The sequence below is a fragment of the Nerophis lumbriciformis genome, linkage group LG32 (genome assembly GCF_033978685.3).
Source record: "Nerophis lumbriciformis linkage group LG32, RoL_Nlum_v2.1, whole genome shotgun sequence".
Classification (NCBI taxonomy): domain Eukaryota; kingdom Metazoa; phylum Chordata; class Actinopteri; order Syngnathiformes; family Syngnathidae; genus Nerophis; species Nerophis lumbriciformis.
The window spans coordinates 6,511,729-6,526,676 of record NC_084579.2 but is presented as its reverse complement, the minus strand read 5'-3'; the positions used below and the strand labels follow the sequence as shown (position 1 = coordinate 6,526,676).

The window sequence follows — 14,948 nt, the reverse complement described above, 5'->3', positions numbered from 1 at the left end:
ACAGCAAAAATCATATGGGTTGATTGACATGTTTATTCTGTAAGCTAACTTCAATAGTTTGAAATTATTTTGACAGTTAATGCCGGTTATCCTGTCAACCTTTCACAAGACTTCAATTTGTTAATTGAAAGTATAAACAGTATTAACACTTTTTACAGTAAACAAATGGTAAAACAGTACTAAACAATTCCATTAAAAAAAAAAATTGGTGTCATTATTAACTTTCTGTCCAAGCTTGTATAATCTACTGCCTTGTTCAATTGTAAAAAATATTCTGTGCCTAAAATTCACATTTCTATCACAATTATCATACTGTAAACATGGTAAGCTAACTTCATTAAAATTAATAGTCCTGTCAATAGCATGGAATTACAATTCAAATGTAGTTTTTTTGTAAGCCTTTCAAAAGAATTCAAAATATGAAAAATTAATGAAAATTAATTTAAGCCATCAGACACTTGAAAAGTGGCACATCACATCTCTAATGTAATCATTTGAACTTTTCAACAGAAATAGCACTGCAAAAATATTAAGGACATACTTCTGTATTTTGGTAGTTATGCTGTCAACATTTAACAAGATTTCTTCAACTTGGACTTGAAAGCATAAATAGTATAAACACTTTTAACAGTATAACAGTACTAAACAATTCCAATAGATAACATTGGTGTCATTACCCTTTTGTTTGCTCAATTATTGCCTCCGTAAATAAAACTTCGGCATTTATCACATCCAAAGAATCTGTTTGGGCGACGAAAAACGTTGAAAGTTTTCCACTTGTATCGCTAGCAACGGCATTAGACTTGTGTTTTTTTGTCCCAACGTGGTCTTTTACATCGCTAATTCCTCCGTGTCCGATCGAGAAATCTTGTCTGCGCAAGGTGCAATTCGCGTAGTTTTCACCCTTTTTGGAACGGATAATTATTCCCGGATAGGCTTTTGAATATTCTTCACGGAATGACTGCGGTTTTCTTTTCGGTTTAAGACTCGTATGCGATTTTTCTCCGGCTGATTCCATGATCGTTCGCTCGTTTGGAAACAATGGCAACTGGTGCCTCGTGCTTGGCAGCGGTGCTATAAATAGCCTCGCGCATGGCATTCGGAATGGCTCGATAGGAAGTTACGGGAAGCAGTGTCGATTGTCATTGTTGTTACGCGATATCGTGAAGAAAACTTTTTTTAAAATATATTTTTTTAATTAATGAAAAACCGTATTTTTTATCACTGCAACCGTAACCCGGAATAGGTTGATGAAAACCGTACTAATTACGGGAAAACCGGAGTAGTTGGCAGGTATGTGAAGGTCTTAAGTGTTGTACGTGCGTACAAATGTTTTAAATTACATTTTTCTCTAAGATTTTATTCCTCCTCTTTTTTTGAGAAGAATTGTTGTATATTCTTGGGTAGCAGGTTATAGTTTGCTTTGTGTATAATTTTAGCTGTTTGCAAATTCACTATGTGAACAAGTTTTAATGTTGTAAATGTGATGTTTTATGTGTCGTTTACAGTTTTTAATGTAACCTTGCTGCTGCCCTCTTGGCCAGGTCTGCCTTGGAAAAGAGATCTTTGATCTCAATGGGATTTTACCTGGTTAAATAAAGGCTAAATAAAATAAATAAAAAGTATGTGTCGAACTTCCTGACTCCAGAGGAATTGTATTGTCTCCACAGCCGCAACGCAAACGGTGGAATTTGAGGGTCAGGAGACCTTGCGGATGTCGTCCAGACATGTGACCTCGGGACTCAGACCGCCGTGCAGGCACAGGAACTGATGGTTGAGAAGCGCCGCCAGCGGGAGGCAGTCAAACGCCTCCATGCACGCGTCGTACACGCGCTCGGAGTACTTGATTTTACCTAAACACACACATATACACACAGAGTGAGGGCGGTCAGGTACAGGTGCGTCCACATGTGCAGGTAGACTCACACTCTTGCTTGAAGGTGAAGTACTCGGTCAGGTGGCGACACTCGTGGTTTCCCCGCAGCAGGAAGAGCGTGTCGGGGTGGTTGATCTTCAAAGCCCAAAGGAAGAGGACGCACTGTTGGGACACAGATGGTTTTCTTTGTCTTACACATTCTGAAAATATTACAATACAAATATTTGAAAGTAAAGTTTAGAACCATTAAGGAAGGAAGAAAGTGAATGAATGTTTATAACTGAATACAATTACATATGCATAATCAATCAATCAATATTTATTTATACAGCCCTAAATCACAAGTGTCTCAAAGGGCTGCACAAGCCACAACGACATCCTCGGTTCAGATCCCACATCAGGGCAAGGAAAAATTCAACCCAATGGGACAATAGGGCGACCGGTGGTATGGACGTCGAGTGGATCTAACATAATAGTGAGAGTCCAGTCCATAGTGGATCTAACATAATAGTGAGAGTCCAGTCCATAGTGGATCTAACATAATAGTGAGAGTCCAGTCCATAGTGGATCTAACATAATAGTGTGAGAGTCCAGTCCATAGTGGATCTAACATAATAGTGAGAGTCCAGTCCATAGTGGATCTAACATAATGGTGAGAGTCCAGTCCATAGTGGATCTAATATAATAGTGTGAGAGTCCAGTCCATAGTGGATCTAACATAATAGTGAGAGTCCAGTCCATAGTGGATCTAACATAATAGTGAGAGTCCAGTCCATAGTGGATCTAACATAATAGTGTGAGAGTACAGTCCATAGTGGATCTAACATAATAGTGAGAGAGTCCAGTCCATAGTGGATCTAACATAATGGTGAGAGTCCAGTCCATAGTGGATCTAATATAATAGTGTGAGAGTCCAGTCCATAGTGGATCTAACATAATAGTGTGAGAGTCCAGTCCATAGTGGATCTAACATAATAGTGAGAGTCCAGTCCATAGTGGATCTAACATAATAGTGAGAGTCCAGTCCATAGTGGATCTAACATAATAGTGAGAGTCCAGTCCATAGTGGATCTAACATAATAGTGAGAGTCCAGTCCATAGTGGATCTAACATAATAGTGAGAGTCCAGTCCATAGTGGATCTAACATAATAGTGAGAGTCCAGTCCATAGTGGATCAAACATAATAGTGAGAGTCCAGTCCATAGTGGATCTAACATAATAGTGAGAGTCCAGTCCATAGTGGATCTAACATAATAGTGTGAGAGTCCAGTCCATAGTGGATCTAGCATAATAGTGTGAGAGTCCAGTCCATAGTGGATCTAACATAATAGTGAGAGTCCAGTCCATAGTGGATCTAACATAATAGTGAGAGTCCAGTCCATAGTGGATCAAACATAATAGTGAGAGTCCAGTCCATAGTTGATCTAACATAATAGTGAGAGTCCAGTCCATTGTGGATCTAACATAATATTGTGAGAGTCCAGACCATAGTGGATCTAACATAATATTGTGAGAGTCCAGTCCACAGTGGATCTAATATAATAGTGAGAGTCCAGTCCATAGTGGATCTAATATAATAGTGAGAGTCCAGTCCATAGTGGATCTAACATAATAGTGAGAGTCCAGTCCATAGTGGATCTAACATAATTGTGTGAGAGTCCAGTCCATAGTGGATCTAACATAATAGTGTGAGAGTCCAGTCCATAGTGGATCTAATATAATAGTGTGAGAGTCCAGTCCATAGTGGATCTAACATAATGGTGAGAGTCCAGTCCATAGTGGATCTAACATAATAGTGTGAGAGTCCAGTCCATAGTGGATCAAACATAATAGTGAGAGTCCAGTCCATAGTGGATCTAACATAATAGTGAGAGTCCAGTCCATAGTGGATCTAACATAATAGTGAGAGTCCAGTCCATAGTGGATCTAACATAATAGTGAGAGTCCAGTCCATAGTGGATCAAACATAATAGTGAGAGTCCAGTCCATAGAGGATCTAACATAATAGTGAGAGTAATAGTGATAACTGTATTATGCTGATAGTATATATTTGTACCATGAATTGATTTACGTGGTTGAAAAACTTATTGGGGTGTTACCAATTAGTGGTCAATTGTACGGAATATGTACTGTACTGTGCAATATTCAATCAATCAATCAATCAATCAAGTCCTGTCCATAGTGGGGCCAGCAGGAGACCATCCCGAGCGGAGACAGGTCAGCAGCACAGAGATGTTCCCAACCGATGCACAGGCGAGTGGTCCACCCCGGGTCCCAAAGTCGGGACCCGGGGTGGACCGCTCGCCTGTGGTTTAAACATTTGTTTTATTTGGTATAATTTTTTTTTGATGAATCAAGTAACATTTATGACAACCTTTTTCCAAAACACAATATAGAATGTGAGATATAACAGGATAATGCATGCATTTAGCATTTGTTGTCTAAACGCTTACAAAAAAGTGGGACCCCAAAAATCTAGTGTGGGACCCCCATTATTATGACTTGATGGGGTCCCTGGAGCTAATATAATAGTGTGAGAGTCCAGTCCATAATGGATCTAACATAATAGTGAGAGTCCAGTCCATAGTGGATCTAACATAATAGTGAGAGTCCAGTCCATAGTGGATCTAACATAATAGTGAGAGTCCAGTCCATAGTGGATCTAACATAATAGTGAGAGTCCAGTCCATAGTGGATCTAACATAATAGTGAGAGTCCAGTCCATAGTGGATCTAACATAATAGTGAGAGTCCAGTCCATGGTGGATCTAACATAATAGTGAGAGTCCAGTCCATAGTGGATCAAACATAATAGTGAGAGTCCAGTCCATAGTGGATCAAACATAATAGTGAGAGTCCAGTCCATAGTGGATCTAACATAATAGTGTGAGAGTCCAGTCCATAGTGGATCTAACATAATGGTGTGAGAGTCCAGTCCATAGTGGATCTAACATAATAGTGAGAGTCCAGTCCATAGTGGATCTAACATAATGGTGTGAGAGTCCAGTCCATAGTGGATCTAACATAATAGTGAGAGTCCAGTCCATAGTGGATCTAACATAATAGTGAGAGTCCAGTCCATAATGGATCTAACATAATAGTGAGAGTCCAGTCCATAGTGGAGCTAACATAATAGTGTGATAGTCCAGTCCATAGTGGATCTAACATAATAGTGAGAGTCCAGTCCATAGTGGATCTAACATAATAGTGAGAGTCCAGTCCATAGTGGATCAAACATAATAGTGAGAGTCCAGTCCATAGTGGATCTAACATAATAGTGAGAGTCCAGTCCATAGTGGATCTAACATAATAGTGAGAAAGTCCAGTCCATAGTGGATCTAACATAATAGTGAGAGTCCAGTCCATAGTGGATCTAACATAATAGTGTGAGAGTCCAGTCCATAGTGGATCTAACATAATAGTGAGAGTCCAGTCCATAGTGGATCTAATATAATAGTGTGAGAGTCCAGTCCATAGTGGATCTAACATAATAGTGAGAGTCCAGTCCATAGTGGATCTAACATAATAGTGAGAGTCCAGTCCATAGTGGATCTAACATAATGGTGTGAGAGTCCAGTCCATAGTGGATCTAATATAATAGTGATAGTCCAGTCCATAGTGGATCTAACATAATAGTGAGAGTCCAGTCCGTAGTGGATCTAACATAATAGTGTGAGAGTCCAGTCCATAGTGGATCTAACATAATAGTGTGAGAGTCCAGTCCATAGTGGATCTAACATAATAGTGAGAGTCCAGTCCATAGTGGATCTAATATAATAGTGTGAGAGTCCAGTCCATAGTGGATCTAACATAATAGTGAGAGTCCAGTCCATAGTGGATCTAACATAATAGTGTGAGAGTCCAGTCCATAGTGGAGCTAATATAATAGTGAGAGTACAGTCCATAGTGGATCTAACATAATAGTGAGAGTCCAGTCCATAGTGGATCTAACATAATAGTGAGAGTCCAGTCCATAGTGGATCTAACATAATAGTGAGAGTCCAGTCCATAGTGGATCTAACATAATAGTGTAAGAGTCCAGTCCATAATGGATCCAACATAATAGTGAGAGTCCAGTCCATAGTGGATCTAACATAATAGTGAGAGTCCAGTCCATAGTGGATCTAACATAATAGTGTGAGAATCCAGTCAATAGTGGATCAAACATAATAGTGAGAGTCCAGTCCATAGTGGATCTAACATAATAGTGAGAGTCCAGTCCATAGTGGATCTAACATAATAGTGAGAGGCCAGTCCATAGTGGATCTAACATAATAGTGAGAGTCCAGTCCATAGTGGATCTAACATAATAGTGAGAGTCCAGTCCATAGTGGATCTAACATAATAGTGAGAGTCCAGTCCATAGTGGATCTAACATAATAGTGAGAGTCCAGTCCATAGTGGATCAAACATAATAGTGAGAGTCCAGTCCATAGTGGATCTAACATAATAGTGAGAGTCCAGTCCATAGTGGATCTAACATAATATTGAGAGTCCAGTCCATAGTGGATCTAACATAATAGTGAGAGTCCAGTCCATAGTGGATCAAACATAATAGTGAGAGTCCAGTCCATAGTGGATCTAACATAATAGTGTGAGAGTCCAGTCCATAGTGGATCTAACATAATAGTGAGAGTCCAGTCCATAGTGGATCAAACATAATAGTGAGAGTCCAGTCCATAGTGGATCTAACATAATAGTGAGAGTCCAGTCCATAGTGGATCTAACATAATAGTGAGAGTCCAGTCCATAGTGGATCTAACATAATAGTGAGAGTCCAGTCCATAGTGGATCTAACATAATAGTGAGAGTCCAGTCCATAGTGGATCAAACATAATAGTGAGAGTCCAGTCCATAGTGGATCTAACATAATAGTGTGAGAGTCCAGTCCATAGTGGATCTAACATAATAATGAGAGTCCAGTCCATAGTGGATCTAACATAATAGTGAGAATCCAGTCCATAGTGGATCTAACATAATAGTGAGAGTCCAGTCCATAGTGGATCTAACATAATAGTGAGAGTCCAGTCCATAGTGGATCTAACATAATAGTGAGAGTCCAGTCCATAGTGGATCTAACATAATAGTGAGAGTCCAGTCCATAGTGGAGCTAATATAATAGTGTGAGAGTCCAGTCCATAGTGGATCTAACATAATAGTGAGAGTCCAGTCCATAGTGGATCAAACATAATAGTGAGAGTCCAGTCCATAGTGGATCTAACATAATAGTGAGAGTCCAGTCCATAGTGGATCTAACATAATAGTGAGAGTCCAGTCCATAGTGGAGCTAATATAATAGTGTGAGAGTCCAGTCCATAGTGGATCTAACATAATAGTGAGAGTCCAGTCCATAGTGGATCAAACATAATAGTGAGAGTCCAGTCCATAGTGGATCTAACATAATAGTGAGAGTCCAGTCCATAGTGGATCTAACATAATAGTGAGAGTCCAGTCCATAGTGGAGCTAATATAATAGTGTGAGAGTCCAGTCCATAATGGATCTAACATAATAGTGAGAGTCCAGTCCATAGTGGATCTAACATAATAGTGAGAGTCCAGTCCATAGTGGATCTAACATAATAGTGAGAGTCCAGTCCATAGTGGATCTAACATAATAGTGAGAGTCCAGTCCATAGTGGATCTAACATAATAGTGAGAGTCCAGTCCATAGTGGATCTAACATAATAGTGAGAGTCCAGTCCATGGTGGATCTAACATAATAGTGAGAGTCCAGTCCATAGTGGATCAAACATAATAGTGAGAGTCCAGTCCATAGTGGATCAAACATAATAGTGAGAGTCCAGTCCATAGTGGATCTAACATAATAGTGTGAGAGTCCAGTCCATAGTGGATCTAACATAATGGTGTGAGAGTCCAGTCCATAGTGGATCTAACATAATAGTGAGAGTCCAGTCCATAGTGGATCTAACATAATGGTGTGAGAGTCCAGTCCATAGTGGATCTAACATAATAGTGAGAGTCCAGTCCATAGTGGATCTAACATAATGGTGTGAGAGTCCAGTCCATAGTGGATCTAACATAATAGTGTGAGAGTCCAGTCCATAGTGGAGCTAATATAATAGTGAGAGTCCAGTCCATAATGGATCTAACATAATAGTGAGAGTCCAGTCCATAGTGGAGCTAACATAATAGTGTGATAGTCCAGTCCATAGTGGATCTAACATAATAGTGAGAGTCCAGTCCATAGTGGATCTAACATAATAGTGAGAGTCCAGTCCATAGTGGATCAAACATAATAGTGAGAGTCCAGTCCATAGTGGATCTAACATAATAGTGAGAGTCCAGTCCATAGTGGATCTAACATAATAGTGAGAAAGTCCAGTCCATAGTGGATCTAACATAATAGTGAGAGTCCAGTCCATAGTGGATCTAACATAATAGTGTGAGAGTCCAGTCCATAGTGGATCTAACATAATAGTGAGAGTCCAGTCCATAGTGGATCTAATATAATAGTGTGAGAGTCCAGTCCATAGTGGATCTAACATAATAGTGAGAGTCCAGTCCATAGTGGATCTAACATAATAGTGAGAGTCCAGTCCATAGTGGATCTAACATAATGGTGTGAGAGTCCAGTCCATAGTGGATCTAATATAATAGTGATAGTCCAGTCCATAGTGGATCTAACATAATAGTGAGAGTCCAGTCCGTAGTGGATCTAACATAATAGTGTGAGAGTCCAGTCCATAGTGGATCTAACATAATAGTGTGAGAGTCCAGTCCATAGTGGATCTAACATAATAGTGAGAGTCCAGTCCATAGTGGATCTAATATAATAGTGTGAGAGTCCAGTCCATAGTGGATCTAACATAATAGTGAGAGTCCAGTCCATAGTGGATCTAACATAATAGTGTGAGAGTCCAGTCCATAGTGGAGCTAATATAATAGTGAGAGTACAGTCCATAGTGGATCTAACATAATAGTGAGAGTCCAGTCCATAGTGGATCTAACATAATAGTGAGAGTCCAGTCCATAGTGGATCTAACATAATAGTGAGAGTCCAGTCCATAGTGGATCTAACATAATAGTGTAAGAGTCCAGTCCATAATGGATCCAACATAATAGTGAGAGTCCAGTCCATAGTGGATCTAACATAATAGTGAGAGTCCAGTCCATAGTGGATCTAACATAATAGTGTGAGAATCCAGTCAATAGTGGATCAAACATAATAGTGAGAGTCCAGTCCATAGTGGATCTAACATAATAGTGAGAGTCCAGTCCATAGTGGATCAAACATAATAGTGAGAGTCCAGTCCATAGTGGATCTAACATAATAGTGAGAGTCCAGTCCATAGTGGATCTAACATAATAGTGAGAGTCCAGTCCATAGTGGATCTAACATAATAGTGAGAGTCCAGTCCATAGTGGATCTAACATAATAGTGAGAGTCCAGTCCATAGTGGATCAAACATAATAGTGAGAGTCCAGTCCATAGTGGATCTAACATAATAGTGAGAGTCCAGTCCATAGTGGATCTAACATAATATTGAGAGTCCAGTCCATAGTGGATCTAACATAATAGTGAGAGTCCAGTCCATAGTGGATCAAACATAATAGTGAGAGTCCAGTCCATAGTGGATCTAACATAATAGTGTGAGAGTCCAGTCCATAGTGGATCTAACATAATAGTGAGAGTCCAGTCCATAGTGGATCAAACATAATAGTGAGAGTCCAGTCCATAGTGGATCTAACATAATAGTGAGAGTCCAGTCCATAGTGGATCTAACATAATAGTGAGAGTCCAGTCCATAGTGGATCTAACATAATAGTGAGAGTCCAGTCCATAGTGGATCTAACATAATAGTGAGAGTCCAGTCCATAGTGGATCAAACATAATAGTGAGAGTCCAGTCCATAGTGGATCTAACATAATAGTGTGAGAGTCCAGTCCATAGTGGATCTAACATAATAATGAGAGTCCAGTCCATAGTGGATCTAACATAATAGTGAGAATCCAGTCCATAGTGGATCTAACATAATAGTGAGAGTCCAGTCCATAGTGGATCTAACATAATAGTGAGAGTCCAGTCCATAGTGGATCTAACATAATAGTGAGAGTCCAGTCCATAGTGGATCTAACATAATAGTGAGAGTCCAGTCCATAGTGGAGCTAATATAATAGTGTGAGAGTCCAGTCCATAGTGGATCTAACATAATAGTGAGAGTCCAGTCCATAGTGGATCAAACATAATAGTGAGAGTCCAGTCCATAGTGGATCTAACATAATAGTGAGAGTCCAGTCCATAGTGGATCTAACATAATAGTGAGAGTCCAGTCCATAGTGGAGCTAATATAATAGTGTGAGAGTCCAGTCCATAGTGGATCTAACATAATAGTGAGAGTCCAGTCCATAGTGGATCAAACATAATAGTGAGAGTCCAGTCCATAGTGGATCTAACATAATAGTGAGAGTCCAGTCCATAGTGGATCTAACATAATAGTGAGAGTCCAGTCCATAGTGGAGCTAATATAATAGTGTGAGAGTCCAGTCCATAGTGGATCTAACATAATAGTGAGAGTCCAGTCCATAGTGGAGCTAATATAATAGTGTGAGAGTCCAGTCCATAGTGGATCTAACATAATAGTGAGAGTCCAGTCCATAGTGGATCAAACATAATAGTGAGAGTCCAGTCCATAGTGGATCTAACATAATAGTGAGAGTCCAGTCCATAGTGGATCTAACATAATAGTGAGAGTCCAGTCCATAGTGGAGCTAATATAATAGTGTGAGAGTCCAGTCCATAGTGCATCTAACATAATAGTGAGAGTCCAGTCCATAGTGGATCTAACATAATAGTGAGAGTCCAGTCCATAGTGGATCTAACATAATAGTGAGAGTCCAGTCCATGGTGGATCTAACATAATAGTGAGAGTCCAGTCCATAGTGGATCAAACATAATAGTGAGAGTCCAGTCCATAGTGGATCAAACATAATAGTGAGAGTCCAGTCCATAGTGGATCTAACATAATAGTGTGAGAGTCCAGTCCATAGTGGATCTAACATAATGGTGTGAGAGTCCAGTCCATAGTGGATCTAACATAATAGTGAGAGTCCAGTCCATAGTGGATCTAACATAATGGTGTGAGAGTCCAGTCCATAGTGGATCTAACATAATAGTGAGAGTCCAGTCCATAGTGGATCTAACATAATGGTGTGAGAGTCCAGTCCATAGTGGATCTAACATAATAGTGAGAGTCCAGTCCATAGTGGATCTAACATAATGGTGTGAGAGTCCAGTCCATAGTGGATCTAACATAATAGTGTGAGAGTCCAGTCCATAGTGGAGCTAATATAATAGTGAGAGTCCAGTCCATAATGGATCTAACATAATAGTGAGAGTCCAGTCCATAGTGGAGCTAACATAATAGTGTGATAGTCCAGTCCATAGTGGATCTAACATAATAGTGAGAGTCCAGTCCATAGTGGATCTAACATAATAGTGAGAGTCCAGTCCATAGTGGATCAAACATAATAGTGAGAGTCCAGTCCATAGTGGATCTAACATAATAGTGAGAGTCCAGTCCATAGTGGATCTAACATAATAGTGAGAAAGTCCAGTCCATAGTGGATCTAACATAATAGTGAGAGCCCAGTCCATAGTGGATCTAACATAATAGTGTGAGAGTCCAGTCCATAGTGGATCTAACATAATAGTGAGAGTCCAGTCCATAGTGGATCTAATATAATAGTGTGAGAGTCCAGTCCATAGTGGATCTAACATAATAGTGAGAGTCCAGTCCATAGTGGATCTAACATAATAGTGAGAGTCCAGTCCATAGTGGATCTAACATAATGGTGTGAGAGTCCAGTCCATAGTGGATCTAATATAATAGTGATAGTCCAGTCCATAGTGGATCTAACATAATAGTGAGAGTCCAGTCCGTAGTGGATCTAACATAATAGTGTGAGAGTCCAGTCCATAGTGGATCTAACATAATAGTGTGAGAGTCCAGTCCATAGTGGATCTAACATAATAGTGAGAGTCCAGTCCATAGTGGATCTAATACAATAGTGTGAGAGTCCAGTCCATAGTGGATCTAACATAATAGTGAGAGTCCAGTCCATAGTGGATCTAACATAATAGTGTGAGAGTCCAGTCCATAGTGGAGCTAATATAATAGTGAGAGTACAGTCCATAGTGGATCTAACATAATAGTGAGAGTCCAGTCCATAGTGGATCTAACATAATAGTGAGAGTCCAGTCCATAGTGGATCTAACATAATAGTGAGAGTCCAGTCCATAGTGGATCTAACATAATAGTGTAAGAGTCCAGTCCATAATGGATCCAACATAATAGTGAGAGTCCAGTCCATAGTGGATCTAACATAATAGTGAGAGTCCAGTCCATAGTGGATCTAACATAATAGTGTGAGAATCCAGTCAATAGTGGATCAAACATAATAGTGAGAGTCCAGTCCATAGTGGATCTAACATAATAGTGAGAGTCCAGTCCATAGTGGATCTAACATAATAGTGAGAGGCCAGTCCATAGTGGATCTAACATAATAGTGAGAGTCCAGTCCATAGTGGATCTAACATAATAGTGAGAGTCCAGTCCATAGTGGATCTAACATAATAGTGAGAGTCCAGTCCATAGTGGATCTAACATAATAGTGAGAGTCCAGTCCATAGTGGATCAAACATAATAGTGAGAGTCCAGTCCATAGTGGATCTAACATAATAGTGAGAGTCCAGTCCATAGTGGATCTAACATAATATTGAGAGTCCAGTCCATAGTGGATCTAACATAATAGTGAGAGTCCAGTCCATAGTGGATCAAACATAATAGTGAGAGTCCAGTCCATAGTGGATCTAACATAATAGTGTGAGAGTCCAGTCCATAGTGGATCTAACATAATAGTGAGAGTCCAGTCCATAGTGGATCAAACATAATAGTGAGAGTCCAGTCCATAGTGGATCTAACATAATAGTGAGAGTCCAGTCCATAGTGGATCTAACATAATAGTGAGAGTCCAGTCCATAGTGGATCTAACATAATAGTGAGAGTCCAGTCCATAGTGGATCTAACATAATAGTGAGAGTCCAGTCCATAGTGGATCAAACATAATAGTGAGAGTCCAGTCCATAGTGGATCTAACATAATAGTGTGAGAGTCCAGTCCATAGTGGATCTAACATAATAATGAGAGTCCAGTCCATAGTGGATCTAACATAATAGTGAGAATCCAGTCCATAGTGGATCTAACATAATAGTGAGAGTCCAGTCCATAGTGGATCTAACATAATAGTGAGAGTCCAGTCCATAGTGGATCTAACATAATAGTGAGAGTCCAGTCCATAGTGGATCTAACATAATAGTGAGAGTCCAGTCCATAGTGGATCTAACATAATAGTGAGAAAGTCCAGTCCATAGTGGATCTAACATAATAGTGAGAGTCCAGTCCATAGTGGATCTAACATAATAGTGAGAGTCCAGTCCATAGTGGATCTAACATAATAGTGAGAGAGTCCAGTCCATAGTGGAGCTAACATAATAGTGTGAGAGTCCAGTCCATAGTGAATCTAACATAATAGTGAGAGTCCAGTCCATAGTGGATCTAACATAATAGTGTGAGAGTCCAGTCCATAGTGAATCTAACATAATAGTGAGAGTCCAGTCCATAATGGATCCAACATAATAGTGAGAGTCCAGTCCATAGTGGATCTAACATAATAGTGTGAGAGTCCAGTCCATAGTGAATCTAACATAATAGTGAGAGTCCAGTCCATAGTGGATCTAACATAATAGTGTGAGAGTCCAGTCCATAGTGAATCTAACATAATAGTGAGAGTCCAGTCCATAGTGGATCTAACATAATAGTGTAAGAGTCCAGTCCATAGTGGATCCAACATAATAGTGAGAGTCCAGTCCATAGTGGATCTAACATAATAGTGAGAGTCCAGTCCATAGTGGATCCCGCCCCGCCGCTATTACGTCTGCGCTCCAGAGGAAGTGCGAGCAGGGACCATACCTCGATACTGAAGTAGCCTCGGTCCACGTAGTCTCCCAGGAACAGGTAGCGGGTGCTGCTGGGAGATCCGCCCACTTCGAACAGTTTCATCAGGTCGAAGAACTGACCGTGCACGTCGCCGCACACTGCACACACACACACACACGACGACGTAAGAGCGTGCCCGTGACCGCCCACAGGGGGTAAAGATGCACCTCACCTGTGACAGGTGCCTCCACCTCCAGCATGCACTTCTCCTGGCGAAGGATGGCGGCGCCCTCGTCGATGACACGCAGCGCCGCCTCCTCCGCCAGACGACCCTCCTTCACCAGGTGAGCCTTGAGGACCTCCACGCTCGGCCTGCCGTCCACGTACAAGTCGTCGACGGTCAGACGCGTCCCCGGCGGATAGGGCACCGCTGCAACGAGTCGACACACCTCAATGACGTCACAACGTGCTCGGTTTCAAAGACGGGCAGTTTTTAACAAGTTGATCTTCTTTCCCCGTCTAAGCCGCCAAACTCTCCCTCACGCGCACCCACGCACTATTTACCTGGCGGCGGGCCAGCTACTGCCGGCTTTACCGATACAGAACCACACTCACCTTTTACGGGCCGTTCAGTGGTGGACACTTTGTTGTGGTCTTTCGTCGACATGTTGGCTGATGTTTGGACACCAACACGCTAAATAACTCCAGGCTAGCTAACTAGCTATCCGCGCTAGCTAGTCGCTGCTAGCTAGTAGCTAGCTGTGCGGTCTCGGACCACTTTGCGAACCGAACCGAGCAAAGTGGAGCAAAAGAGGCGGTCAGGTGTGCGGTGAGGGGCCAGGGGCCACGGCCAAATGTAATCTATTACTTTCTCCTGGCAGAGTAGGCTTGCTGGCTCAGCGGGGCGCATTGACCAGCTTTTCCGCCCTGATCCATTTAGTCAAGTTTCTTTCCCGCCCTGATCCATTTAGTCGTGTTCGTTTTTCCACACCGCTGAGCTCGGCCGCTGCGTCCTGATCCGATGTGTCGTCCTTTCTGTCGGATTACAATAATCTACACTAAAGCGGATTTCCTCCAAGCAGGACTCTGGCGGGAGTTTGTGGGTAATGGAGTCC

The 14,948-nt window shown here is 41.1% G+C and overlaps 1 protein-coding gene across 2 annotated transcripts in view; it reads right to left on the bottom strand.

Annotated features, from left to right (window-relative positions):
* Window positions 1-14,948, bottom strand: part of LOC133574629 (serine/threonine-protein phosphatase 2B catalytic subunit beta isoform-like) — a 26,978-nt gene extending 12,030 nt beyond the window's left edge. Inside the window, exons 1-5 of one of the 2 annotated variants that reach the window (XM_061926820.2) lie at window positions 14,449-14,948; window positions 14,066-14,263; window positions 13,867-13,991; window positions 1,927-2,038; window positions 1,708-1,853 (exon numbers count right to left, since the gene is read on the bottom strand). In XM_061926820.2, the coding sequence (XP_061782804.1) occupies window positions 1,708-1,853; window positions 1,927-2,038; window positions 13,867-13,991; window positions 14,066-14,263; window positions 14,449-14,500 (633 nt within the window). In that variant the 5' untranslated portion in view covers window positions 14,501-14,948. The remainder of the gene's footprint in view (window positions 1-1,707; window positions 1,854-1,926; window positions 2,039-13,866; window positions 13,992-14,065; window positions 14,264-14,448) is intronic. The other variant, XM_061926821.2, reaches the window with a different exon arrangement.